This window comes from Botryllus schlosseri, chromosome 15 (genome assembly GCF_051294905.1).
Source record: "Botryllus schlosseri isolate E-star chromosome 15, Bs_hap1, whole genome shotgun sequence".
Taxonomy (NCBI): domain Eukaryota; kingdom Metazoa; phylum Chordata; class Ascidiacea; order Stolidobranchia; family Styelidae; genus Botryllus; species Botryllus schlosseri.
The window spans coordinates 3,437,599-3,465,569 of NC_137250.1; the positions used below are offsets into that span (position 1 = coordinate 3,437,599).

Genomic DNA, 27,971 nt, shown 5'->3' on the forward strand with positions numbered 1-27,971 from the left:
ACATTGATAGTGAGCCGTCGTATTTTCTCGTGAAGTAAGTCATCCAAATTACTGCGGTCTTGCTCAGCTAGTGCGATATTTCCTGAAAAGCTACCACGTGCGAAAGTACATTTTGGAAAATGTGTAAGGTGTATTTCCGATACGTCGTCTATGGGTTTCCAATTGCGAAGAACACCGAAGCAGCTAAAGCACTGCGTTCTGTCTAAGTTGCCGAGATAGAAAAACCCTTGTTTCGCCAACTCGCCTACTGCGTGGGGTATTGGATAGCTAGGCCATTTCTTGAAGGTTTCGCGTCGCTTCGATTCCCTTTTCAAGTCGAGGTTCTTAATCAAACACGCGTGTTCTCGGTCAATGATATTCGCAAGTTTTATGTCGCTGTCATTGACTTGCGGTGTATCGATTTGGACCTTAAACTCCCGTAATAGACTCCTGAAATTCGATCTTTCAACGGGAATGTTGAATACGTCTCGAACACAACTCGCTTCATGACAACTTACATTCGAATCCTTTTCAACCCATTTTTCGAGTGAAATACTGCATCCGAAACATTTAATTTTGTCTTCGAACCCTAGCCAGTAATATCCGTCAGATGCTAAATCTGCACGCTTTGCGTACGACAGTCTCGAAAACCTGGCGAACGTTGCGAGTCTATATAATTCGGAGCGGTGAGAACCCGAAGCGATATATACACATTCCTGTACTGGCGGATCCGGATCGAAGTGTCTTTCCATAACAGTCTCTCATTTTGGGAAACTATTTGAGAAATATATCATCCTAAAAACAGACGAAACCATTACTACGAATCTTCGCTAGCAATTCACATATTGTCATCAATAATGTCATTTGCTGTGAATTCAAAACCATAGGTGAATATTGAAAGGTCACGGAGAAACAGCTCGTTCTCTGGTTGATTTTTAATCTTAGGTGCTGACTTTTTCCGCCAAATTACCATCGCCAAAGGAGCGATACAGGACACTTAATGTCAATACAAAAACGAACGGGCAACAAAATTAGAAAGACTTGGGGTGCAAATATGCGTATTTCATGAAAACAGATTGTTTTCTGACAGCAATACGGGAGAAAGGTGTTTATTTCCATCGACAAAGGCCAGTTGGCACGCACTTGGTTCCCACACTGATATTTCATAAGCCGATCCGATATCGATAAATAGCATTAAATGTGCGAACAATGCAACTGTTACTAACCATATCGATTCACAAACAATATTCTACTACCACGACAACTTTTCAAGTGACTCGACGTTATAATGTACACTCTTAGTAGGTATTTGAATAAGTTTTTATGTATGGCATTCGATTCTACCGTCATATGTATTACTTCAACAACTTGGATACGAATTATAGCTACACAAACGTTTTATAGTCGATAATCTACTGTTTGGGATATTCACACAAGATCAGAACTATAACGAATCGCACCATTTTCACGAACGTCAGCGTTGACATCGGAATATTCTGTAATCCATTATAGATCACTAGCTTCTTTTCACGAGTTTCATTCTCACATCGGGAGATCAGTAATAATCGACTCTATGTCGTCGCTTTCGGGGATATACAAGGAAACACTCCGAAATAGAATATTTATAATAGAGAGGTAAACAATCAAATTTGACCATCTTCTCACATGGTTATTGGATCAACTGTCATGGACGCTCTCGATACAGCAGCCTTTGAATTACAAGGCATCGGTGCTGTATTCCAAGTCATATATAGGAGTCTCGTATAATAATTTACCGCGGTTTCCGCTGAATATTTGAGACACACATTTTTTGACCGTCACTCTCTGCAAGAGACCATATTTTAATGCTCAACGAAAATGATCCCCAGAACAGTAATAGTTGCTGAAGATTTCCACAAACGCGACAGATATCAAAACGAATAAGACATCTCATCAACAGAAGATATATTGGTGCTGGAACAACAACGTTTCACGTGCCACTTCCAAGAGACATCGCGTGCAGAATTTGCATGATATCATTATCAATGATACGAGAAAAGTATATTGCGTGATACTACTGCTTCTTCCGACCGACGGAGTTACTTAATTGTGTACAGGCTACTTATTATCCAGATGTTTGGATCCGGATTGAAATCACCCGCTATATGAAGTCATAAAAATCTGGTGATGCTGCAGAGCCATAAAACTAGCTGGCAAACCAGCGATTTGTTATTTTCAGTAACGTTAGTAGCATTGTCCTGTAGGTTTCGTATGCTACGATACGACCAATCAAAGTTTTACAGATTCCACACTGGAAACTAGTATCGAACCTATGACTTTCGTTGATGAATTACCTTTTAGTGACGAGAAGCGTGCATTTTCAGTAGGCCTACTCGAAAAAATCGTCTTTTACTACTCGACTAGAATCGTTTACATTTATTTCTCGTCTCAGATTCGGGTGCACGAATGATAGTGCCTAGCCCAACTCGTCACTCGAAGGTGGTGACTTGATCCCAACACTGGATAGGACTCGAGTCAAGTCGAATCATTTTCCATTCACCACCGAGTCCAACTTAGGTTTTGAATGTTCAACTCCGAATCACAGTGTTGAGACTCGGATCTGAGTCATTGTTCTCACTGCTCATTGTTCATTTTCGAGTCCAATCAGTTCAACTCACGTTTTTCAGAACTCTGTTTGGGTGGTATTTAATACCTCGCATTCATAATATAGTACTTTTCTTCATTTTACACAGATTCTAGTCCTATCTTACAAACACCAATACTGATGGACGAAATATCGATTAGGTGCTGAGCTTGCTCTTCCAGTCTTTTCCTACCTATTCTACTAGTCCCTTTTTCAAAATCTTCGCACGCAATAAGAAATCGCAAATATATAGACCTCATACGTTACTGTAATGCAGCTGTTCTTGGGACAATTTAGTGTATCAGTGTCAGTTTATTAATATTTTCATAATTTCAAAACACTACAAAACTGCGATGCAATGAAAGACAGGAAGATGTCGAAACGAGTTGGGGTAGTCTTTGAAATCGGACAGCCATCTTGGCATAGGTAAAGTAGAGAAGAGGAATGTACACTGAATGAAAAACTAAAGCAGAGAATATCAAAGGCAAGCGACAAAATGAGGTGGCATGGGACGGATGGCTAGCTCGATATGTTAGGTCGTGGTCCGGTAATCTGACTAGTATTTTAGTGTATGTGTGTGTGTGTGTGTGTGCGCGTGACCATTGTAACGTCTTTGTACGGTGCATATCGATTACCGCTTCATCGCAATGTCCTTTTCAATAACGCTTTGTGCTTGGTATTGCAGCAGGGTACGAATGTTCGACTTTATTTTCAAACTGCGCATATTTATTTACTGATATGAAGGATTGCTTACCACAGCGAACCGTCTAAGATCGCACCGTCGTAATCAATATTCACATTTCCATACACCAAATCGCCCTTGAGAACGTTAGCTGATAACGAAAAATCTTGTATTATTACCGCCCCCCTAAAAGATGGTTCACTTGTAAAAACTTACTGCGTGAGGTTAAGATTGAAAATATTAGGAATGAAATTTACATATCTAAATATATTGAATATATGTCCTGCTGGAGTTGATATTGTAGCGGGTAAATAAGTTTGTTTCTTTGTTTGTGGTATTAATGGTGTTTGTAGACTACTACGGTCATTTACACCAGACCAATTTTCGTCATTTGTATTCCGTCGCTGCCGACTTGCAGCACGACCCACTTCTGAGCTTCTAGAAGGCGTCGCTTACACGGATTATATGACAAATAGGAGCCTAGATAAACCTCCAACACTTGGGTAGGAATTCTGAAGTCGAAGTCGAACCAGCAACCCATTGGTGTTGTAGCTGCGGAATCGACCACTACGCTATTTCGGCACACAGCGGGTAAATTCATTATTCACGCTGCGTCATGGACAATATTTTCTTCAACATCAAACTGTTGGTATACTTCACTTCTTGTGTTCCTAAAACAAACAACATATATATTTACCGAACGGGTCACGTATTTTCTTCATCGACTGCCGAAATACAAGTTTATATGCACAATTGATATGCAGCCATACCAAAATGAAACATCCTTTGTAGATGACAGATGATTACGCCTGACCAGTGGTTATCGCGTTTCGGCTCAGTACCAGGAGAATGAAACTGCTCGATTTCTTGCTAATCTTAACTGGACCCCAATTTGTATACCCATGAAACAGAAAACACGTTGCTACTATCGATCTTACAGATTGCTCAAGTCTTATTCCGTCAACTTAACATGCAACGATGGCAGGTTTATATATCAGCCAACAGGTTGATCACATCTGAGCGGAGGTGATTATGATCGGGTCCAGAAGCAGGAGCAACTCCAGACTGGATTCGGATCACCGATTCATTACACCACTTCACAATCGGTCATGGACAGAGATATTGGGAATTTGGGTCGGAAGCTAGAATCACTCAGCAAGTACGTCTACTTGCATATAGATAAGTCTTCTACTACTCAATTATAACGCCAAATATTCTTAAACTGGTGTTTCAGCGAAATTAGTCCACCAGTATCCTACGAAACGGGGCGAACTTTCCCGATACGTCAGCGTACAATGGAATCGAGTATCGTAGTTCTCAGTACAGGAACCACATCGATGTAAGATCACGAGTCAGAAGAAAATGACTACATTGATGTAATTAATCCACACGTGTATTTCAAACCCCGACTGACATCATCATATCACGCTCGCTCGATCACGGCTGATTTATGGCCATCACTTGCCAGCGCAATTATTCCGCGAGTAGCATGTAAAATCTAAAAAAATCCGGGTCCGGATGAGCGTAAATCCAAATGTAATCCAGTAAAAATCATCCAATGCGCTATACTCCCATCCGAATTCACGCTTATATGTACAGTATACGAGCCCCGATTCGTCGGCGTACAATGGAATCGAGTATCGTAGTTCTCGATATAGGAACCACATCGGTGCAAGAGTCACGAGTCAGAAGAAAAATGACTACTTTTATGCAATTAATACAAACGAGTATTTTGAACTCCGACTGACATCATCGCATCACGCTTGATCGACCACTGCTGATTCATGGACAATGGACATCATTTGCCAGCGAAATTATTAGGCGAGTAGCATGTAAAATCTACAAATCCGGGTCCGGATAAACGTAAATCCAAAAGTAATCCAGTAAAGATCCTCCAATGCGTTGCTTTTCCATCCAAATTCACGCTCGTTTGTACCGAGGCTCGCTGCTGGCACAAACGTCATCTACTGTCCTGAGCTGCGGCAAGTAGCTTTGGATGTCGTCAACAACCGCTTGAAAATGGCGGCTAGCAAGTAGCAACAATCGAACCCCATATGGTTATTCAAAACTGTCTGCTTACAGTCATATCAATGTGATATACCATGGACGTAATGACACAAACGAGTTTGATTTGATAACGCGTACACCACACAGATAGTTTGCAGTCACACTCGATTGAACCGGAAATCATTGATTGAGAGATACAAGAGAAATCATGCGCCAGTTGAGTTTTTAAATTTCAACCAGAGCATGGTTTCAGAATACCAATTTTACATCCACTCGACTCTGCGTCTGACTGACAGCGGGTTACGTAAGTAGTCTTGGATGTGACCTTTGAAAACAGCCCCCGTCCCCCTCCCTCATCGAAGTATGACAATTCAACCAAGCTGGGCTTTACATCGATTCGTGTGACCTTAACCGTAGGCTTGAAACATATCATACGTTGTCAGAATATACACATCAATCAACCAACCCGCTATTACACCACGAGTCACGCCAGGCGAATTTTTCCGTTCCGTCGGGGTACACAACATAGAGATCCAGAAAGATTCGATGATCATACGTGGAAAATTACAGCAAAGAATACAATAACCTTGATATTACTCGCCTGATAATAAAACCATATTCACCACAAACGAGTTTTGACACGCAGATAGCAACCGTACTCAATTGAACCGGAAATCGCGACACGATAGGTCAGCCGAGTTTTGAAATCAACAGACAGAACAAGTTACCAATCCACTCATAAATAGCGAGTCACGCAATTTTACAGCCTCGAAAATAACACCAGAAATATCACTACACCAAACTCATTTAAATCGGGAATCAGACAGCCACATATCGATCAGATCGCTTGCAGCAATCCGTCACGAGGGGAACTACCCTCGGCATTTCTGCAAAATGCGTAAGTCCGTTATCCTTTGTTTCTTTATTTTATTGGAGAAGTTAGTTTCTTTAAGTTAAAAGCTTGCATGCGGCTATATCCACCATTTCTCTACTACTATTCGGCACGCGCGATTTAAGCACCTATGGACAATTAGACTTATATACACCGAAGTTTACGGTCAACATAAGGGCAATCCTTTTCGGCTAAGGTTCTCTCGCTGACAGTTTTTTTGGCACACTTCACGGAGTCCCATATTCACAGGAACTTCATATGTCTTCGTGCGTTGTGGCGCGTTAATGGCCGACGCCGAAATGCCTATTTCTATTTTCTATAATAAAGCGTATTTTTTCGTTGGGGGAGTCGCCAAAACATGATGTGTAATTCATGTTCATTCACCGAAATAATTTACGGCGCCCTTCGAGCTCACCCATCCCCTCGCGCCATTGTGGGTTTGGGTTGCAGCAGTATCGGTCCTGGTAAGAGATCAAATCCAGTCGGTATTTTCGGGACTTTAGTATTGGAAATATTTCGCGATTTCATCGCGCTCGAGGACAACTCGACAATAATAAAAAATATAATATAATAATAATATAATACATTCAAATCTAGGTCGTTATAACAACAATCGTGTACGGTCTGATGCCATGTGGGTCGAATGAGATGTAGGCCTACGCATCCAGAATTCTCATCTGCGATTGGCAATGCGGGGAAATTAATGGTATTGGATTTAGTTTTAGTGCTTTGTGTGACTAAGTAAGTTAACTGAGAATGGGATGCATATATCTGCTGATTCAATGTGAATCTAGTACTGTACCCAGTTAATAATTTCACCATGATTGTATTCTAAACAAAGCAACGTTAATGTGCGGTTGTGGACCACAACACTCGATAAAATCATCCTTTTTGATACGATGAAGAAATATTCTGACGATTTAATTTTGTAGCTCGCAAATACAAGTATATTTAGTTATTCCTTTCGTGCACAAAGCTTCAAAGCATATTTTATGTACAAGGGGCTCTCACTCTCAAAAGTGATATGCAGTGTCTCCTTCGATATCCACACGCCGTGCGCTGCAGGATATAATACCTACTGCAAAACATTTTGTTGCGAAATATTTTGTTGACAATAACCCTGGCAATTGTGACGGTAGTGTTTTAACGGAAAATTGGCGATCTAAAAGTACGCGCAATCCATTTTATATGAATTATAATAACCCGCTACATTTATATGTGCGGTTGTGGACCACAACACTCGATAGAATCATCCTTTTTGATACGATGACGAAATATTCCGACGACCTAATTTTTTAGCTCGCAAATACAAGTATATTTAGTTTTTCCTTTCGTGCACAAAGCTTCAAAGTATATTTTATGTTCAGGGGGCTCTCACTCTCAAAAGTTATATACAGTGTCTCCTTCGATATCAACACGTTGTGCGCTGCAGGATATAATACCTACTTCGAATCATTTTGTTGAAAATAACCCTAGCAAGTGTGACGGTAGCGTTTTAACGGAAAATTGGCGATCTAATAGTACGCACAATCCATTTTATATGAATTAGAATAACACACTATACATTTATGAAAACATATGTAGCAAACATCGTCGCGTAGCGGGACCAAAAATCTCGTTTAGAGGAATGTTAATTTGCTCTGAATACTCATTAAGGATATGTCCTACTACTACATAATCATCTACTGCGAAGCCATTTATCTTCAGCGCCCCCCATATCGCCCCCTGAGCCCAGCGCCCCCCGTATCGACCCCTGAGCGTTTCCGCCCCCTCCAAAATCACCAGCGCCCCTTGGGGAGGGGGGGGGGGATGCTGGAGGCAAGGTTAAGAACCACTGGCATAATGCGTAACGTGACAATGGCAACAAAGAAGGTTTTAACTAAACTATATGGTAAGAGTGATCTCTTGTGGCATTAATTAATTGCTACTAAAACTTTGCTGTATTGACTTTATTTTGAAGCTGGATTACGCATGCGAGGTACATAGTAGGGATGGTGCGAACCTCTGAAAGGTTCAGGTTCGTGTGAACGCGAACGTGAACCTCATGACGTCACGTGACGTCATATTGCTAATTTCAATCCTATCTTTCAATGAAGTGATAGCGTATATTAATGGGATACAGTGTGTACACTGTACACGATACCTAGCGACGACTCGGGCCACATAATGCCACAATGCTGAATGACGTTTTAAACGTCGCTAATCAATATCTTCCGTCGCTTAGCCAACAATTTCGACGAGGACTTACCAGGGGTATAAGCTTACGCCAGGCCAGGCCGGAAAATGTATTCAGCGTCTGAGTACTGTTACATTGATACTGAGCAGAGTGTAAAACGGGTTGCTATACTTGCTGCCGATATTACCCCATTAACAAGTTATACAGCAGTAGCCAGCACATCAATCGCACGGATTTGGTTTTTATGATACAATAAAGATATGAAGTCACTCACTGACAACATGTAGTGTATTTCGCTATTTATGTTATGTAATTGCGGGTCAAGCTCACGGCAGAGAGTCACGAAATATTCTCAAACGGAAAGCTGGATATTTCGAGCAAACTTTTGTAAGAAAGCAAGGAAAAATTTTGAGAATGTCAGGGTGCATGCTCGTTTAGCGTTGATTTTTTCTATACTGCCAGCACCATGCATAGAGTGGCCCGCAGTTGAAATACAATAAATTTGAACGAAAGATGTTATAATGAAGTGAAAATTGTAATATATGAAAAAGGTTCACAGTGCAGAACCTACCAAGGTTCTGTTGTGAACGCGAACCTCTAAATTTCCGAGGTTCACACACAGAACGCGAACGTGAACCTCCCGTTCACACAATCCCTAGTACATAGGCAGCGTAATCCCGGCGTATTAATGAAGAGGCTGCCGAGTAAACGAATTTCCGGTCCAGTTGATACAGCCTATGGTTTTAGTCCACGCATCAACATTCGAAAAGCAGAATTTATGTTTTGAATTCCAAGCATCCTCTCGCGGGCCGCACAGAATAGCTCCGCGGGCCGCACTTTTCCGTTGTCCGTCCTATAGTCATGTTGTTGATCAATCCAAATATCTGACGTACATCTATCATTTAATTACTCGGCCCCTTCGGTCTATTTAACATCATTTTGATTGGACTCCACGGACTCTTAAAACTTTTTCGCGGACCCCAGTTTAAGAACTCCTGTCATATTCAATGACTCAAATTTCGCCAGTTACATGTGTATTTCGTAATGTAGCTTCTTGAATAATGCCACCACCAGTTGCCATTCTCCTATTTTGTAACACCAACACCTAATACAATTTAAGCCTTTGTAAGCTTGCGTCAATAACTTACACAGTAACCTAAATAAATTTTTATTTATAACAGCGACGGTATGGATTCAGCCCATGAAATTGCTAATGTATTTTGGCGACCAAGCACTCACTCATCATGGTACCGATTACGAAATATACACTGGCAGGAAATACTTCGATGACGGTGATTTCCAGAAAGTGTGTATAAGGATTTATAAGAAGTGCCGTAAAGCTTGGAAGGAAACTGATTTATTGAAGTCTTTCAAACATGATCATATCATTAAATTTATAGAAGCTGGAGAGTATATCATCGGTCCTTTTCAATCTTACATCGCAACAGATCACTTCTCACAGAATTTGGAAGTATTTGTTAAAGATTCCGATATGACAAATATGAAGGAATTCACGTCCATGTTCCAGCAGCTATGCGACAGCTTAATTTACATTCACTGGCGTCGTATTATTCATGGATCTCTTCATCCGAGTAACATCTTGATTTGTCCTTCGGGCGCAGTGAAAATTTCCGATTTTGTTCATGCATCGATTGCGCCATCATCAATCGCATCCATTGGAAACGGCTACCAACCTCCTGAGATACTCCTGGAAAATGAAGACGTAGAAACTTCGGCTGATATCTTCTCATTGGGAATCGTATTGACTTATATCATTACGAAAGGAAAACACCCTTATGGTGACTTCAACGACCAGTGTTTCAACATCAAAAATATGAAATTACCCAATCTCGCAATCCTTCCCAACCTAGATCCTGGTATAGGTTTCACAAGGAAGCAGGTGTTGGAAGTCCTTAAGAAAATGCTATCCAGAGTACCATGCAATCGACCAACGGCAGAACAACTTGCAAAGAATGCAGTATTCCAAGGTAATAGGTGAACTGAATAATGGAGTCCTTTATTAAGATCGTGCAGATTGTAACTTTTCCGGTATGTAGATTTCAAGATTCTCGCTTCAATATATCATCACAATTATAATATCGAAATGTAAGACCGATCGAATCTTATTGATCTTGAATTCAGTTGAAATCAGTAATAATTTATTGGCTATTATATATGCAAAGTCAGCCAATGCAGTACATGTTTGCCTCATTGTAATATATATTTTAGATAATCAAAACCGAGGATTGATCGATATCATTTTCAACAGAAACCCAGGTAAATGAATTTGGAATTATTATCTCTTTCCTTATTTCTCGTAGTATGATCTTACTTGTAATTAGGCCACTCTTAAGACAAATAATCTTGTAATGGGTACAACTCGGCAATAACAATCAATGCAGTTTTTGCTCAGCTTAAAATGAATTTGTATTTCTCCAATAGAAAAATAAGTTGCCATAGCAGCATCGTAGATGTAATGTTTTCTGTTTTTAGTTTCAATCAAAACTTATGGCGCTTCAATACCCCATATCGCCGTACCTTCCACACAGTCACAAAGTGGCCATGTTCACCATGAACAGGGTTGTAAGCAAGTCACAAATGATTCCGAAACTATGAAACCACATTGCATTGAGGGAGCGAAATCGTGCTGAACTGATCAGAGTACCCTTACCACACGCATCCATTAATACAATTGCTGTGCAGCAATGGTGAGATTAGAGTCAAGTCGAATCACCTAAAGGTTGCGACTCGAGTAGGACTTGAGTCACCGCGATCCTGGACATTACATTCAACGATGTACAATTGTACATCGGTGTCTCTATCACGGGTTGGGCTTTTGTGTTACATATATGCCGTTTCAAACTTCGTAGAGAGAAAAATCTGATTTATGAGGTAAGCGAGATTAGAGGTCTCATCTGGTGGATTTTCGGCAGTTGACCTTCTTGTCTAAACATGCGTTCCATACGCAAACCCGAGTAGAAGTAGTAAAGAAATATTTATTAAATTATAGGTGATCTACAAATCATGTGTATACACAGACCATACCATCACTGAGTCGAGATCATGAGATATATGGTTTGCTTGCATATTCTAAGTTATCGGTAGCATCGTTTCCACCTATGAGCATGCTGTAAAAGGTCAAGGACAATATTCAATTTTTGCTGCAATTATCCGAGATAGGTATTTGTCGCTCGGGTTACTTGACTATGTGATGTGTGTAGTTTTTGTTGTTGTTGTTGCATTCATTAATAATTTCATACCTCAACATCCGACACAATTCATTTACTAGGGATGGTGTGAACCTCTGAAAGGTTCTGGTTCGTGTGAACGCGAACCTTTTCGAAAGGTTCTGTGTGAACGCGAACGTGAACCTCATGACGTCACGTGACGTCATATTGCTAATTTCAACCCTTCATTTCAATTATGTAATTGCCTATATTATGTATATGTATTGTACAATATATGTACTGTACAGTGTACACGATACCTAGCGACGACTCGGGCCACATAATGGCACAGTGCTAAAGTAGGCTACATATTGACGTTTTAAACGTCGCCAAATGTATCAAATGAGGCAATCAAATGATATATTAATTCCATAAAATCAAGATCTTCCGTCGCTTTGCCAATAATTTTGACGAAAACTTGCCAGGGAATATAAGCTTACGCCTCAACGGTCTCGGCCAGACCGAACAATGTATTCGGCGCCTAAGTATTGCTACATGGATATTGAGCAGAGTGTAAAATGGGTTTCTATACTTGGTACCGATATTACCACACTATCAATAGTGGCGAGATAGCGCAGTGGTATAATCCGCGGATGCATTAGCAATGGGTGCGGGTTCGAGTCCGACCGAGGTCGACTTCCGAATTCCGATACCTAAGTGTTGGAGGTTTACCTAGGCTCCGCGTCAGCGGTTTCTTACAAAAGCCTAGAGGTGGGCCGTGCTATAAATCGGCAGTTACGGAAAATAAGAAGAATATCGGCCTGGTGTAAATGACCATAGTAGTCGACAAACACCATGAATACCCCAAAACAAACAAACAAACAATCTACGATCTTCATCTTTAGGCCTGCTCTTCATCTTGATCCAAATTATTGAGCGTACAGGAGTTTCAGGTTACACTGGATAATCTGAATGGGCCGTTGTACCTCTAGTTGATAGTAAATGTGATGTTTATTGTATCAAGTTATACAACAGTAGGCAACACCCCAATCGCACGGATTTGGGATTTGGTGTTTATGATACAGTTTAAATATGAAATCACGATTGACCCCGTACGCCTGCTAGATTTTTACATCAGAAAACGATATCAATCTCATTGATTGGTTTAATAAGCATCATTCGCTGACTACATGCAGTGTATTTCGCTCTTGATGTTATGTGATTGCGGGTTAAGCTCACAGCAAAGAGTCACTAAATATTCACAGACGGAAAGCTGGATATTTCGAGCAAACTTTGCAACAACGGAAGTAAAATTTCTCAGATTGTCAAGGCAGCCTACATATGCTCGTTTAGTGTTGATTGTTTATGCTGCCAGCGCCATGCATAGAGTGGCCCGCAGTTGAAATGCAATAAAATTAAACCAAAGATGCTATAATGAAGGGAAAATTGCAATGTATGAAAAAGGTTCATAGTGCAGAACCTACCAAGGTTCTGTTGTGAACGCGAACCTCAAAATTTCCGAGGTTCACACACAGAACGCGAACGTGAACCTCGCGTTCACACCATCCCTATCATTTACCAATATTTCCCTGATCTCAAATTAGGTTAAGCGATGCTTTTCATTGCAGCATTGACAATTGACGATCGTTTCATAGCGACCAAACACTATGAAGCCCACTCACTGATGGAGATTTCACTTTGCAAGGGAGCTGTTATAATGATTCAAGAAAAACCGTACGTGTCGGACGTAGCCTAGTGCAGTGTTTTATCATTTATTAGTAAAACCATGTTATGGTGCTTATAACAGTGTGGTCTTTTGCACCACATGACAATAAATTCCTGCAATGGTACAAGCTAGATTGCAAAATCAGTATATGATATTCTCAATGGGAAGTCAAATTTAAATAATTATATACGTCGTCCCGATGCTGCTACAAAGTCGATCACGTGTTGTAATATATTGGTGTCCGTCAATAAGTTGTCCAAGTTGAATGGGATTTTCCATCGATGTGCTGTTATTCTTAGTATCTGTCTGCGTTGTTCCAGTGCCGGACAATCCATGAAAAATGGCGCACGTCTTCGCTGACTCCACAATGGGCACAAAGAGATGTCGCAGACACCCCTATCATCTGAGATGTCCATTCAATCTGCAGTGTCCCGTCCGCGTAGCCTAAGAAAGTTCGAACAGATCTCCAAAAATATGATATCCGAGTAGCAACACACTCCGAAGATACCCCAAAATGATGTCCGAGTGACACAACACAGTCCGAACCGCACACAGTTCCCAGTCATGATGTCCGAGTGGCAACAAAATTCAAAGATACCCCGGACATAATATGCGCGCGGCAACACTGTTCAGGTGTCTTAAGATACCCCAGATATGATGTCCGTGTGGCAATTAGGTCCGATAATGCCACGGACATGCAAAATAGTTTGAACCTACTCCAGACATAATGCTGTCCGGCCATTTGCATATGCGTACAATATCTGTCAACGAAGCGACCAGAGTTCTCTTGCTCTCTCTCTCTGTATACTCAAATACTGGACATAAGCCACCTGGACTTCGCAAGCTTCGCTTTGCAGAAATGTTGAATGTATGTTTGAACGAATGAATATCTAAGATAATAAAGGTAGCATTGAATTAAGTTTGCAATATACATTCGAATTGCACACATTTGAAGTAAGCTAATTTAATGTTAATTTTGATTTGTGAAGGTTCACCTGTCCGCAAGACCTGTTTTAAAGTTTTATCAGTTCGCAAGGTCACAAAACGTTTAGAAACACTGGACTATAGTGTATAATCATATTTACAATAAATATTTCATAGGGTTAAGCTGTAAGTAGGCGTACACTGAATGTAAAGTACGTCCGGAAATAGTATGTCTTGATAATTCGTTCGAAGATGGTATTTTGATTGCAATGCCTATAAATCCTATTTCATCGACACACTTTTTGCTGATGGCCCCGCGAATGTTGTTTATGTGCTTCTCAGAATGGATTGCACGGTATTTAGTTTCAACTTTATTCTAGCAATGTTTTTAAGTAATGCCACAATCCAGATAAGGAAGGCTTATTATGTATCTTGCAGGGAAGGAATATTTTGGAAAGGTCGTCACCTCTTGTCTGGAAAAATCTTGGATGTGCCAAAGTCATTCTTGATGCCAGCGTCCAACATGCAGTGTCAAGAGTGAGTCTGTGTGAAATAATACAATATTCCTATTACTTTGTGAAACAATTACGTGATTTCTGACGGGTACAGAAATGCGCAACCTTCGATTAAGTAACTAATCATGTGATGCCATTACGGCGCAAGTTTTTCGTAAAACTGCTCATCTCTATTCCTGGAACCCCCTTATATGGTTAAAGTTAGAACCTCGTGCTTCAATTTCTATTTTTATTCCTGAAAACATTTTGTTTATCTGTTCAAATTACTACGATATAGAAATACAATGAAAGGATAGGAATCCGTAAGAACGACCTGATATTTAACGAATTAACACACCCCTTGAACAATAAGTGGTAAACCGGTAATAAATGTATATTACAAATAGACATGTACTTTTCCCACTGGATGGAAAATACTATCACTTAAGAATGAACAAGCAGTTGACATAACATATTACAATAGCCTTGCATCTGTATGAGTTACAAGCAAATCTACATATTCATGGTTAACATATTTTGGAAATCTGAAAAGAGGACACTTATTCAAAATTTCAGACTTACAGTACTGGAGTAAAATCCAGAAAATAAAGTAAAATTTTCCATCTTTATGGTCGGTTGATTAAAAAAAAAGGTCATCTTTCCGGCTCAAATCCCGAATTACGGAAAAAGGTCGTTTTCTGGCTCAGGTCCTGAAAAACCCGTCGGACCGTTACTTGGCCGCTGAATTCCTATATCTCAGCTCAATTTCCACGCACCTTTATCCAAAAATCTCAAAAAAGAGGACATTTAGGAGTCCTCCGGTCACGTTTCATTAGGACCTAGCAGCACATGCTTAAATGTCGTCTTGAAGTTGACACCATTTTCTAACTTGATTTCCGATTCTATTGCGTGATTATGTGATCAATTCTCATTAAGATACCGCTAGTATATTTTCTCATAATGCCAAGAAGTAATGGCCGGTTAAGAAGGTTTTGCTGTTGCAGATTCCAAGTATTATATTGGCCTGTGCTTTAAAACCATGATCAAATATTGCGCAAATAGATAAGCAGTTTTAAAGTTTTTCAGTTTCAAAGTCGGATTCTCTTCTTAATATTGACAGGTGGTTCTTTGGTAAACTGGACGTAAGAGATACAGTGCGCGTGCTCACTAGTAAAGGGAATATGGCTGGCACATTTCTCGTCCGAGAAAACGAAGACCTTGAAGGTGTGAACTGTATTTATTCGTGATGACGTTTACTAACCCAAGGAATGATTTTGTAAGAGCATTTAATGAAAATCTGAAACCAATAGGCCTACACTATTGAACATTTTGTGTACTCTTTTACGAAGTATCCAGTCGTGTGCGGTATACCGAGATTTGACTAACCTCGGGCATCAGGTTGCTAACATTTGTTTTGGAGTGCCAAGTTAGTACCCTAGAGGTTCTCTGAGTCAGTCTCAGCCGTTTCTCTGGAGGAGAAAGACACACACTCAATTTATACACCTGATTTGTATTGATATGCTCGTCTTGTCCATCATCGGTTGCGGGCATTTAGGTTCGATCAGTAGTCAAATTCGGACTGTTGTGTCGGCACGACGGGTGCGGTGGCGTACGCAGGAAAATTTGAGGTTCAAAATCGAAACTCAATCTTACTGAAATGCCAATTTAATCTCCAATATTTATAAGCTCGTATGATATTAGGCTACTGTTCTCACGTTATTAAGTTTCGAATCGAACAACGAGATGACACTTTAAAAGGTTAATCCTATCGTTTCCGAACTTATATCAGAATGGGAAGCGCGGATTTGCAATGAATATCGATTAGATTGTTTTATTTATGTGCTAAAAATTTTATTTTAATGGTTTTGTTCTTTTAACACCCTCTTGATGAACAGTTCATTATGCGTACCTGTAATCTATAGCAATAATGTCGTAGAAATGCGATACTATGTGGATTTCGTTGGATTTTTGTTTTTATGACTCGCTGAAAATTTGTGGTTCTGCCAAGCCTTGCAGATTAGCGTTAGTGTTGCGCGGGTTTGACAGATACTAACTAGTATAGGTTACTACCAGAGTTGTAACCAAGTCACATGGCTCCAAGTCACAAGTCAATCTCACTATTATAGTTTTGACTCGGGTCAAGTCAAGTCATTTTCACTTCACCACCGAGTCAAGTCCGAGTCAGAGTCATTGTGTTGACCGCTCAGTTTCCAGTTAAAGCCTTGTTAAATACACTTTTTATAACTCTCTTTGGTGATATCGAATACTTCGCATTTATAATATGCTAATTTTTCTCACTTTTAGCAGTTTCTGTTCGCTTTCACAAGTACCAGTAACAACAGACGAAATCCCAAGAGTGTGGTTACTTTACTTCTCTTCGAAATTACAATGAAATGTCGGCCTTGGCCGTCTGAGTCTCGAGTCATATGACTTGGTTCGAGTCATGCACAATGACTCGAGTCCAATTCGAGTCAATGCACGGATTGACTCGAGTCGAGTCGAGTCATTTCCGTATATTCATAAAATGACTCGAGTCAAGTCGAGTCATCAGAAAATCGCGACTCGAGTCCAGTCATGACTCAAGTCATTAGAACCATGGTTACTACCCACGGTTACGTAGCAGACGGGGTACCATTCCTGTAAAATTTCAAATCTGATCTATGCATTTCTCATACTTACTTGTTCGAGATTGAAGTGAGGATATTTTGTCGCTATACTCAATGTTTACATTGAATGCCTTTTTAAGGGAATTACTACCTGTCAATTCTCGAAGGAAAAGATTCGGAATTATGTGTGCATCATTATCCAATTAACAATTATCAAGATGGTACTTTTGGGATGTCTGCCGAAAAGCGCTTTGAATATTTGCATGGGCTTGTGAGTTACTACCAAAGTACGTATACTTTTACTATCTGATATTTCATCAATGCAATATTACAATCCCATTTGGGTATGCTGCGATTTCGGTTGGAAATTGATGCTTGTCGTCACTTACTGTTAGATAACATGAAATAAATGAATGAATAAAAGCAGACTCCTGTCAGCGGTGAATACTCTCTTATATGTAGGTATACAATGTTGTACCCATGAGACCTAATGGGGTAGTCTCATTGCTAACAATCGACTTCATCTATCGACTAAAATTGATGTGGTAATTTTTATTCCATGAACCGGTTTTATGTTTGTGCTAAAAATGTTCCAATTTTTGTTGAATTTGAAATTCAACAGACCATCGCTCCAGAAGTTTGTTGCGGTGTGCGATTGATATATTAAGAGGTGCTAAAAGTAATCGTTGTGGCTACTTGATTAGACGTAAAGTGATGTTGCAAATTTCGACTCAATTTCTATACAAGGATTTCGAAGACAGGCCTAAAGTACTTGGAGTGGAAGTAGAAAATGGAAGGCCTAAAAGTACTTGATAACCCAGTTTGAAAAACCTTATTTGTGGAAGCGTTACAGCCTTCGCTGAAAAATAACAAGATCTATTTGCGATTGATGCAAAATGTTAAATCGCGCCACAAACAGGTAGGCCTGCCATTCCTGAAGTTATGCACTGGTGTTGCGGTAAAGAGGCAATAGTGGTCATGTGTTGTGAGGATTTCACTGTTAAGAATAATGCAGTGAACAGTTGGAAGATTTTTTTAATGACTATTGACGGAAAATTTCAAACGATATGTAAACACAACAATAGCTAACTATGAGCAGAGCAAGTAATCAAAGCACTCTTGAGTACCCGATAAAAAAGATTTACGTACCCATCTTGATACTGAACATTTCGGTGTAATGTTTTACACCACTTTCGTTGTGTTTGGTAATGTAAGTCAATCATGTCTGTATCTCTCACTTCAAAGTTTATCCATTCACAATGAAACTATGAAAAGATACCAAAAATAATGAAAAAGATGTATAAATCATATTCTTTATACGATGCTATTGACGTGTGGGTATTTCTTTTCATTTGTAAGATGTAAGTCCGACTGGTTCAACGTGAACAACGATTATCACACTGTTGCTATGAGAATAATGTTTGTGACACTGCTCTACAGATGATAGGACAGAGTATAATTTGAAATCAGCCTGTCCTATAAACGAAATATTTGCCGAAACTTCAACTATGATAAATGATGTCAGCATTCCCAAAAAGCTACTCCGGAATAAGACGGAAATCAGCAGAGGGTATTTCGGCGAATGGTGGAGAGGTAAAGTAGTATTTGTTTTAATATATTTTTTCATCCTCATCATTTATGTATATCTCCGGGATGCCATTTTAACATGTCATATAGGCCTCTGCCATATCGAAATGTCCTTGCACCAGCGCGTAGTCAAAGGTAGTGTGGACACTATGCAAAATCACGAGCTTCACTCTGAATTTGGTAGTCTATTCAACACAGTTACTGTCGATCCGTCTCTAGCAATGATTTAATTCAACATCCCATATTGGTCTGTGGTGATCTGAACGGTAGTTGATACCGAGATGGGTGAGAGGATTTTCGTACGGTATATCTTGATAATGTCATCAAATACTGCCCAACTTTCAAGATTTCAATGATTAGGGCAGTAATGTTGTCATCGAAGACGCGTGTATATGGAGGTGTGCGCTCAACTGAAACTATAGCCTAGCACTAACTAGAATTACGTAGGCTAAATCTATAAGAAGTAGTTTATCGGTTTACTGATCATACTACATCAATTCGTATTGTCAGGGACATGGAATGGAAGGATGAATGTATTGATTAGGAAATTAGACTTCATTATCAACGACTTGGAAGCTTGTCACATGAAAACGTTGCGACACGAGCATATCATCGGATTTCATTCTCTGGTAAAGTTTCTGAATACTAAAATACGTTTTGGCTACAGTAATCCATCAGTCGGTGCGACATCTCAAACATCTTGATATTATATCCCTTTTCTAGGTTATACCTTACAACAAGGGCGATTTTTTGAGCTGTCAAAATAAGTCAAAAAAGTATCAAAATTGCCTTAATTATAATCTACTCATTAAATATTGGTATTAGTATCTCTGCTTGAAAGCGAGTTAAAGTAACCTACGACAGTTTGCTGATTATACGATATTTACGTGCAGAAAAGGAATGTTAAGCATACGGACAGCTGGGCGATTTTATCCGACCCGCCAAGCAATGCTTAGTAAATGAAAAGATACTTGCATTATAGCACAATTTCTATCAAATGCTGAGATTTTCATGAAGGAATACTGGTGACATTATAATAGAGAAACGAAGAAATATGTCGTCACAAACAACAAAGAAGTGCTGAGTCATCAAAAAACCTACGATCGGCCGTGAGATTATAAACAATGAACAAATGAATGGCGACATCAAAGAACCAGCTTTCGCTCGGATATTGATAAGCAAACTTAGAAATGGTGACTCGGTAAAAAAAAAACGACGATCGGTCGTGAGGTTAAAATGAACCGGTAATTAGTTTGTTATGTTACAGAACGCGCTTTCGGTCGTGACTTGATACCAAACAAATTTGTCTCCTTGGAATTAAGGATATTGCTTCAAGTTCATTAACATGGTACTGTGTTAAATCCATTATCATGAATAGTGTTTCTCGCTTGTACCTCGGATTATTCACATATTAATTTGACATAAGGATTGAAACCTTGCAACGCTGTCAGTATTCTAGTGATTTTTGTCGCAAGTGAGTTTTTGAAAATGCTGTCACTATTACGTTGCGCTCTGTCATTTCAACATCTTATAACACGCAACAGAGTCAGTCCATGAAATATCACCCGGTGTCGTAATAACTTCTTACTTAGCAATCTCAGTCGCATTTACGCACCTATATTTTTGATTTAACAGTAAAAGTCGTTTATATACTGTACGCCACAGTAATTATTGCTCGGCGATATAACTTGAGATTGACATATTATATATTGAGTATACGAGATTTGAATGTCTGATCAATGTTAGACTGACCATTAATTTCTCACAAGTTAATCCATGTATTATAGCTGGGTCTCAAACTCATGTGCTCGCGGGCCAATTTCCTAGTTTTTGATGACGCTACGGGCCACAGAATCAGTAATAGGGGCATTCAATGTCTTTCCACGTAATCAAGTATAGGCCGTATTTCACGGGAACTTGCAGATTGACATTCTACAACCATCGTGAAAATTATATTTACTATTGTAGCAACTGACGACCGGCACAAAAAAAATGGAATTTTTAAATATTTGAAGAAATGTGGTTGTTGTACTTGGTTGATAGCGTGATCATAATTTGTCAAAATTGTGTGATATAGACCAGTGGTTCTCAACCGCCGGTCCGCGGACCGGTGCCGGTCCGCGACGACATTCCTGCCGGACCGCCGAGTATATTACAATTTTATATCTTAAATTCAAGATGCAATGTAAAAGGCTTTTCCATTGATAAAATAACTAGAACATCAAGTTTTAAACTGATTCAGAACTTTGTGAGGTAAAATTCCGGCTGGAAACATGTTCGATTTGACTTAAAGTTCCAGACGTGTCATTTGACGACATCCGAGCGACATAAGTATAGAACCAGTACGAGTTGACTCATCGCTAAACAGCGCAGTTTGCGCGAGCATTCGTCTTCAATTCATTCATTTCGTGCAGGACCGTAGCCGGGGCACCCAAAACCGCCCAATCGGAGAGGGGCTGAGCTTGAAAATAGCCCGGAATTATTTTGTAAATGAAGATCAAGGTTGTAACCAAGTCACAAGGTTCCGAGTCGCAAGTCAATCTCACTTTTATAGTTTTGACTCGAGTCAAGTCGAGTCATTTTCAATTCACCACCGAGTAGAGTCCGAGTCCAAGTCACTGAGTAGACTGCCGAGTCCGAGTCATCGTGTTTTGACTCGAGCCCGAGTCCAAGTCATTGTGTGGACTGTTCAGTTTCGAGTTAATGTCATGTGAAACCCACTTTTTACAACTCTACTCGGTGATATTGAATGCTTCTCATTTATAATGCCGTATCCTCATTTCTCTCATTTTCAACAGTTTCTGGTAGCATTTTCAAGTACCGGTACTGATAGACGAAATAATATCAGTGTGATAACTTTACTATTCTTCGAAATTACAATGAAATGCCTGTCTTGGTAGACCCAGTCTTGAGTCATATTACTAGGTCCGAGTCATACGCAATGACTCGAGTTCAGGTCGAGTCGAGTCGAGTCGAGTCATTTTTCATTTGAAAAAAAAAATGACTCTCGAGAGTCATTACAACCCTGATGAACATAAATCATAGCGTATTTTTTTGAAACTTTTTCCAACATTTTTCAATTTCTTTTCGTGCTTTGCACAATTTAGTGTCACTAAATGTCTTGCTTATTAGGTACCCTTCTCCGAGAAATACGCATGATTTATAGAAACAGGCATTTGGGCGTCAGCCATTACCGCGCCACGACGTACCAACACATAATAATGAAGATTAGGCTAACATCTACGAAAGGCGTGCCAAAAATTCGGCGGCGAGAAAACCGATTGAAAACCGATGATGGAAAATTTTCGCTATTGGTGCGACTAAGCTACTCGAACTCTTTGCATACACTGAGTACAACGAATGTCTTCACAAGTACAGGTGAAAATATCCACCCAACTGTAGGAAAGTTTGGCTTATCGCCATGAGGGGACCAAGACCAACGCTTTTGAGGCTGGGCTGACGAAGTGCTTTTTCGGCAGGTAGCCTACGGCCGGTATAGTTGCTGTAAGGTGTTTTCTGGCGTCACGCATTGTATTTGTAGTTGCAACAGTAGTCTATGCGTCTGGTGGCAGTGGGCAAGGAGCAAGGTAGCACGACAAGGTGCTTGGTGCGACTCCGAAACGCTTCTTGTCTCGATATTGTCAAAGAGAAGAATATAATTCGACTTGGCGTGGTCGGTTAAGCCCACAGACTTCGATGCGAACGACTCTGGACGGTAGCACGTTTATCTGGACAAGGGCATTTTACATCGACTCAGCAGACTGACTACCATAAAATCACATGGATAGTATCATGAAGATAATTATTTACGATCAAAACCTTCTAAATGTCACTCTCTAGCACCATATAATTGCAAAAAACGGTTGCATGCTTTACATTTTGGCTTCATTTCGATTTTGAAAGTTCACCGGTCCGCCAGACATTTTTTGAAATTTTGCCGGTCCGCGAGGTGAAAAAGGTCAAGAACCACTGATATAGACAACATGAGAGAGGACAAATACATGACATCATAAAAGCTGTTGCGTTAAAATTTGGCATCTAGTGGACATTGTATGTGTCACAACTATAGGTAAAATATTTCAAAATTTAACAAAGATTGATCTCATACAACAGCATTTGAGCCTAATCCGGTTTCGGGTATGCTTCTGATAAGTAAGCTATTGATCATGTCACTGCCGACGTCATATTACAGGAAGAGTTAGATTGATCATCGAATAATAATTTAAATATCGTAATTAATGTGGCATATAGTGGTAGAAATGTACAATCGCCAAACAACCCATTGATGTTACCGTGGTGATGCGTACGGCTACGTTATTCGCCAGCACGATAAAACGACCCAAAATGTTACAAGATGTAACTACTTATACAATAAGGGGGAACAGGATGCTAATGGTTGTCATTACGAGTTGTCTATATAGCAAAATACTGAAGCTGTGACCTTTTGATCGATTACTATTCCTCATCACACGTTAACAGTTTGCTGTGTCCATGGTTGAAAGCCAGTCACGGCGTTCCGAGTCACAAGTCCTTCTCCGAACTCAACCTTTGACCCGAGCCAGTCCTAGTCATTCTACAAAAGGTCCCTCCCGAGTCAAAAATTTTCAATCACGAATCTTACTCAGGTCATGTGTTATCATCACGGATAGGCCTATGGGCAATTTGACGATATAACAGATCTGTCACCGCCTAGTAGCGTTTCAAAGTGATGTTATAGGGAAGGTTTTCAGATCTAAAAACAGGTATGTGGTACTTGAATATTGTGAAATACTCGAAAAGCCAAAATTTCGTCGTGGTTCATGAAAATGTATACTCGCTAGTCGCATGCACACTGTATAACAGGTCCAGCCAACCCGTGGCCCCCGGGCCGCATGTGGCCCGCGAGAAGGTTATGAGTGGCCCACGAGGTTATTTTCGAAATCGATAATATTATCAAAAATATATTGCCCAGATTATGAACTTGCAAGGCCAACCAAAAATTTATTTAGTCTGGCCGCAACACTTGGGATGTGACGACTAGAATATCAGTTCCGACGCATTGGCAGACCCGTGGGCTAGTCACATTTTTGGTAGATCTTCGTTCAATACTATAAAGCAGAATATTCTGCGGTGGATTTATATAAAGTAAATTTTTTCTTCCCTCTTCCCGCAATATGTTGTCACTCGATTTCTTGCCTTTGATATTGTTACCCTCTCCTGAAAATAAAAGAACGCCTAATGTACCAGATGGAGTATATCTATATTCGCAATTACGAGAGAAAGCGTCGTCCAACATGCGACCTTACGTTTGCGGTCGTAGAATGACCGTCGACGATGAAACCGAGGCACAAAATGATTGACGCATGTTGGCCAAAGCTTTCGATATCGATATGTCCAGACGCCGAATAATCCAGTCCTTGCGAACTGAGTCCAGCGATATACAGCAGGCCCGCAATATACCCAAGTACCAATATTATCGACCTATTGTTGACCTATATACTTTAAAGAATTTTCGCGCTTCGCGCGGATAGTGGCCCGCACCCCCTTTATCATGATATCACAAAATATTAAGAAGCGCAACCAGAATGCTAGAAAACCCAACTGATCGATTGATGGCATGGGAGTTTATGGGTGTTGATGAGTGAATTGTGAAATATCAAAGTCTGACAATACACAGATCAATAACTGAAAGCTGTGGGGAATCGCCCGGAGCGCGAAAAAAATTTTCATTTAACTTCGGCTTCGCGCCCGTCTTCTGATGCTTTCACGCCTCCACTTAGAGAACCCATGCACTGAAATGTATATGCAATAGTACAAAGCTTATTTTCTTGGTCGCTGCCTTCCGAGTTATGTGAATCTTTAATAGCCATGATGTTGAGCGCAGCTTGCATTTTTCTGAACTTCGCCCTCCCTTGAGCGAGTGTTTCGTATTTTTGTTGTAAGACCGACATTAATTAGAATCCTTAATGTCGGCGACATGCTCGGCAATAACTAAAGGGACGGCTTTACACCCCTGACTCCTATATACAAATATTTAGTGCTAGAAAGTCTTTCAATTTTCTTTTTTGGCATGCCCGTTAATCCTTTATGGGTGATAGTCTGATAGATATGATGAGTCATATAGTAATCGCGAGCACTGATTGGCTTGTTTTACGAATTAGGGATTTGAAAACTTAGCACGTAACAATTTGAAACACATAACGTATATTGCGTAATGTGACAATTGCAGGAAGGTTTGAATTAAACTATATGGAAAGAGTGATTTCTTGTTACTTTAATTGCTACTCATATTTGCCACATGAGTTGAGTTGATAGAGACTATTGTTTTAATCATTCAAAAAGCAAGTTTTATGTTTTGAATTCCAAGCAACCTTTCGCGGGCCGCACAGAATAGCTTTGCGGGCCGCACTTTGCCCAGGTCTGGTACAAGCCAATCAGTTTATTGCAGATGATTGCTGATATTTTACCAACGCGTTCGTTCACACTAATCAAGGCTAAAGATGAAACAGTGATCTTCGTATTGTTGAGTCCAACTGCACTGTAAAAAATCTGGTAGATTTACTGGGAAATCTCCGTAAATTTTGCAACGAATTACCGGTAGCTGCCAATAACTGTGCGTAGCTTGTAATTTTACATTTTGATATGTAATATTGCCTCAATTTAGCTCTAAAGTCAAGTTACCAGAATTTCTTCGCAAAATTACAGACAGTTACTCGTTTCTGAAGTTTAACAGGCTATTGGCAAAATTGATTAGCTTGAAAATCTATGCAGCCAATGTATACGTGGAACTGAATGTTACCGATATCATTCTCGTGGTGATTTGACCTGATTCAACCTCGTTCGCGAGACTGGGGTCTGTCATACATAAATTGTTGGCCCTAGTACCAATTTCAGTATAGTACATAGTAGGGTAAAAGAAACAACTGAAAATCGTAGATATAGCCACTATATTATATTAAAGGCTGTGGCTATCGACCGGTCTCGCTGGTTACATTCCTTGTCACGGATAGGACTGATGAGTTGGAATATCAGTTTAGGATGTATAATATTGTTCGGGAAACTAGAAATATCAGCGCCGCATGCTAAGTTGACCAGTTCTTAATGGCGAACAAGGCGACCTGTAATAGCTTACATTAGGTTACCGTTACGCGTTACTGATTTTTCTGAGATTCGTAGTAAACAACCAACGCACCATTGTGACATCACAAGCAGCGTCTGGTTACGTAAGTACGGTAAGTAGTGACATCACATGGAATAAATATCAATTTATACGCAATTAGATGTGAAAGAAAGGAACTAGATGTAATGATAAATGTTTCTGTAAAAAAAAACGACCTAAATCAAACATTATAACGCAGTGGCCAGTAAATATTATTGGTGGCATGTCCGCGGATGAATACCACTTATTTTGAAATGGTTAGGGTGGCGTATCGTCGTCTGGCCATTACAGAGATTTGAGCAAAGGGTGGAGCGAAGCTTGTGCTTGAAGAAAGTGGACACGATCGTTGAAGATTCCTAGGAATGCTGATTGGGGTGCGCATTGTAAAAGGTACAGTACTACATAGTATTCGTTACCTTGAATATCTACGACTGTGCACACCACCGGGATGACTTTGATTTCATGATTCAAATATTTCATTCGCCGCATTCTCTGTTCTGGGATGTTTTGGGATGTTAGTCGACCTATATACTGACCTGTGACACCACATACTCTGCCGCGGAGTAGTTGAAACTGTTGGTATGTTTATGTCATTTTGAGCCATAGCATAGACATGTTTCCATCCACTGCTAGATTTGTTTGGTACACATGCCACCTCAAATGAGGAACCTTTTGCTTCAATACATAAGATCAGTGGTTCTCAACCCGGGGAACGCGAGAAATTGACAAAGTCTGTATGAATTCTGACTAAACATGTGTTTCACAACCATTTTCAGAAGACGATTGTTGAAGATGAAACTTATTTCGTATTAAAGAAAGCTCGCCAAATTCAAACTCCAGCAGTCGCGCTCAACTTCATTTAAGCAAATTTGTGATATTCTTTGAAGATTTAGAGGAATTCCCACGTGTAAGTCATTCATTACTTCATAGCTTTGGCAGTAGCCTAAAGCTCTTTGCGCTGGATAGCTGTTGTTAATAGCTGACGAACTGCACTGCGTAAGACAGACTTCGATGCAATATAGGTTGCTCGGTTTCGCCCTCAATTAAGCTACCCCATATCAACACAATTTGATTCAATTCAATTCCAAAACTGATCAAATTGGGCATGGCAATACAGAACGACGCCTTGTTCTCTGTAGACACTACTAGCATTAGGGTTAGTCTCAGTGCAACCTACCTTGAAACAAATTGATGTCCTGTCCAATGTTTTTTTGTTATTTTCAAACAAGTTTGGGGAAATTTGTCAAAAATGGTAAAGACTGGAATACGGATTCAATGGCGTAAGACATAAGATCAGGGATGGGCAACCTGCTGCCGTAGATGGGAATTTGTGCGGCCGCCAACACCTAATTCGATTAGTATGTGTTAGCATCCGTCGACATGCAAATTGAAATTACTAATTCACTCCCAATTTTTTTAGAGATTTTAATTATTCTTGAAATTTTCTTCGCGCTCCACGCAATTCAACATAACTTAATTTTTCGATTTTAATATAGTAGCGCCCTTCTAAATCTGACCAGGAATCAGAATCGTGTTCTCCTCACGAAAGAATTTTTTTTATGGTACATTTGGGCGATTTCAATATATTTCCACTACCGATACGCTGGACAATCCTGATCGGGGGTCAAGAAATAACAGCATGCAATAAAGTGCATGGTGAAGTAGGTCATGAATCTCTGCTATATCATGTAAAAGGCGGAGCCGTCACCACACAATGACTTACGCATGAATTCTTTTTAGTGGAGCTGCAAGATACTAGCTACACAGAAGGAATGAGGACGAGAAAGAAAAACAATTGGAAGTTTGGCCGATGGTGGAAGACCACTCGTGTTACTGCACGTCTCATGAGGAAGAATTAGACCTCCAGCAGCAATACTTCGATAATCTTCTCATTGTGAATCATGAATGAATATACAGTTTGTTCCAATCTCGTTTTGGGGCTGTGAAGAAGCTTTTGCGTTATTTTAGCA

General features: G+C 40.0%; 1 protein-coding gene and 1 long non-coding RNA gene across 2 annotated transcripts in view; both read left to right on the forward strand.

Moving 5' to 3' along the window:
- The window catches only part of LOC145457204 (proto-oncogene tyrosine-protein kinase Src-like), an 86,708-nt gene that overhangs the window by 27,682 nt on the left and 31,055 nt on the right, over positions 1 to 27,971 (forward strand). The window contains exons 2-9 of the mRNA XM_080335386.1: positions 9,541 to 10,347; positions 10,589 to 10,636; positions 13,155 to 13,260; positions 14,615 to 14,713; positions 15,791 to 15,894; positions 17,417 to 17,563; positions 18,717 to 18,869; positions 19,374 to 19,492. Coding sequence (XP_080191512.1) covers positions 9,541 to 10,347; positions 10,589 to 10,636; positions 13,155 to 13,260; positions 14,615 to 14,713; positions 15,791 to 15,894; positions 17,417 to 17,563; positions 18,717 to 18,869; positions 19,374 to 19,492 — 1,583 coding nt within the window. The remainder of the gene's footprint in view (positions 1 to 9,540; positions 10,348 to 10,588; positions 10,637 to 13,154; positions 13,261 to 14,614; positions 14,714 to 15,790; positions 15,895 to 17,416; positions 17,564 to 18,716; positions 18,870 to 19,373; positions 19,493 to 27,971) is intronic.
- On the forward strand, positions 25,381 to 27,951 carry LOC145457479 (uncharacterized). The gene is made up of 3 exons (XR_013920889.1): positions 25,381 to 26,391; positions 26,778 to 26,908; positions 27,742 to 27,951. It is a non-coding gene; the product is annotated as an uncharacterized LOC145457479 (long non-coding RNA).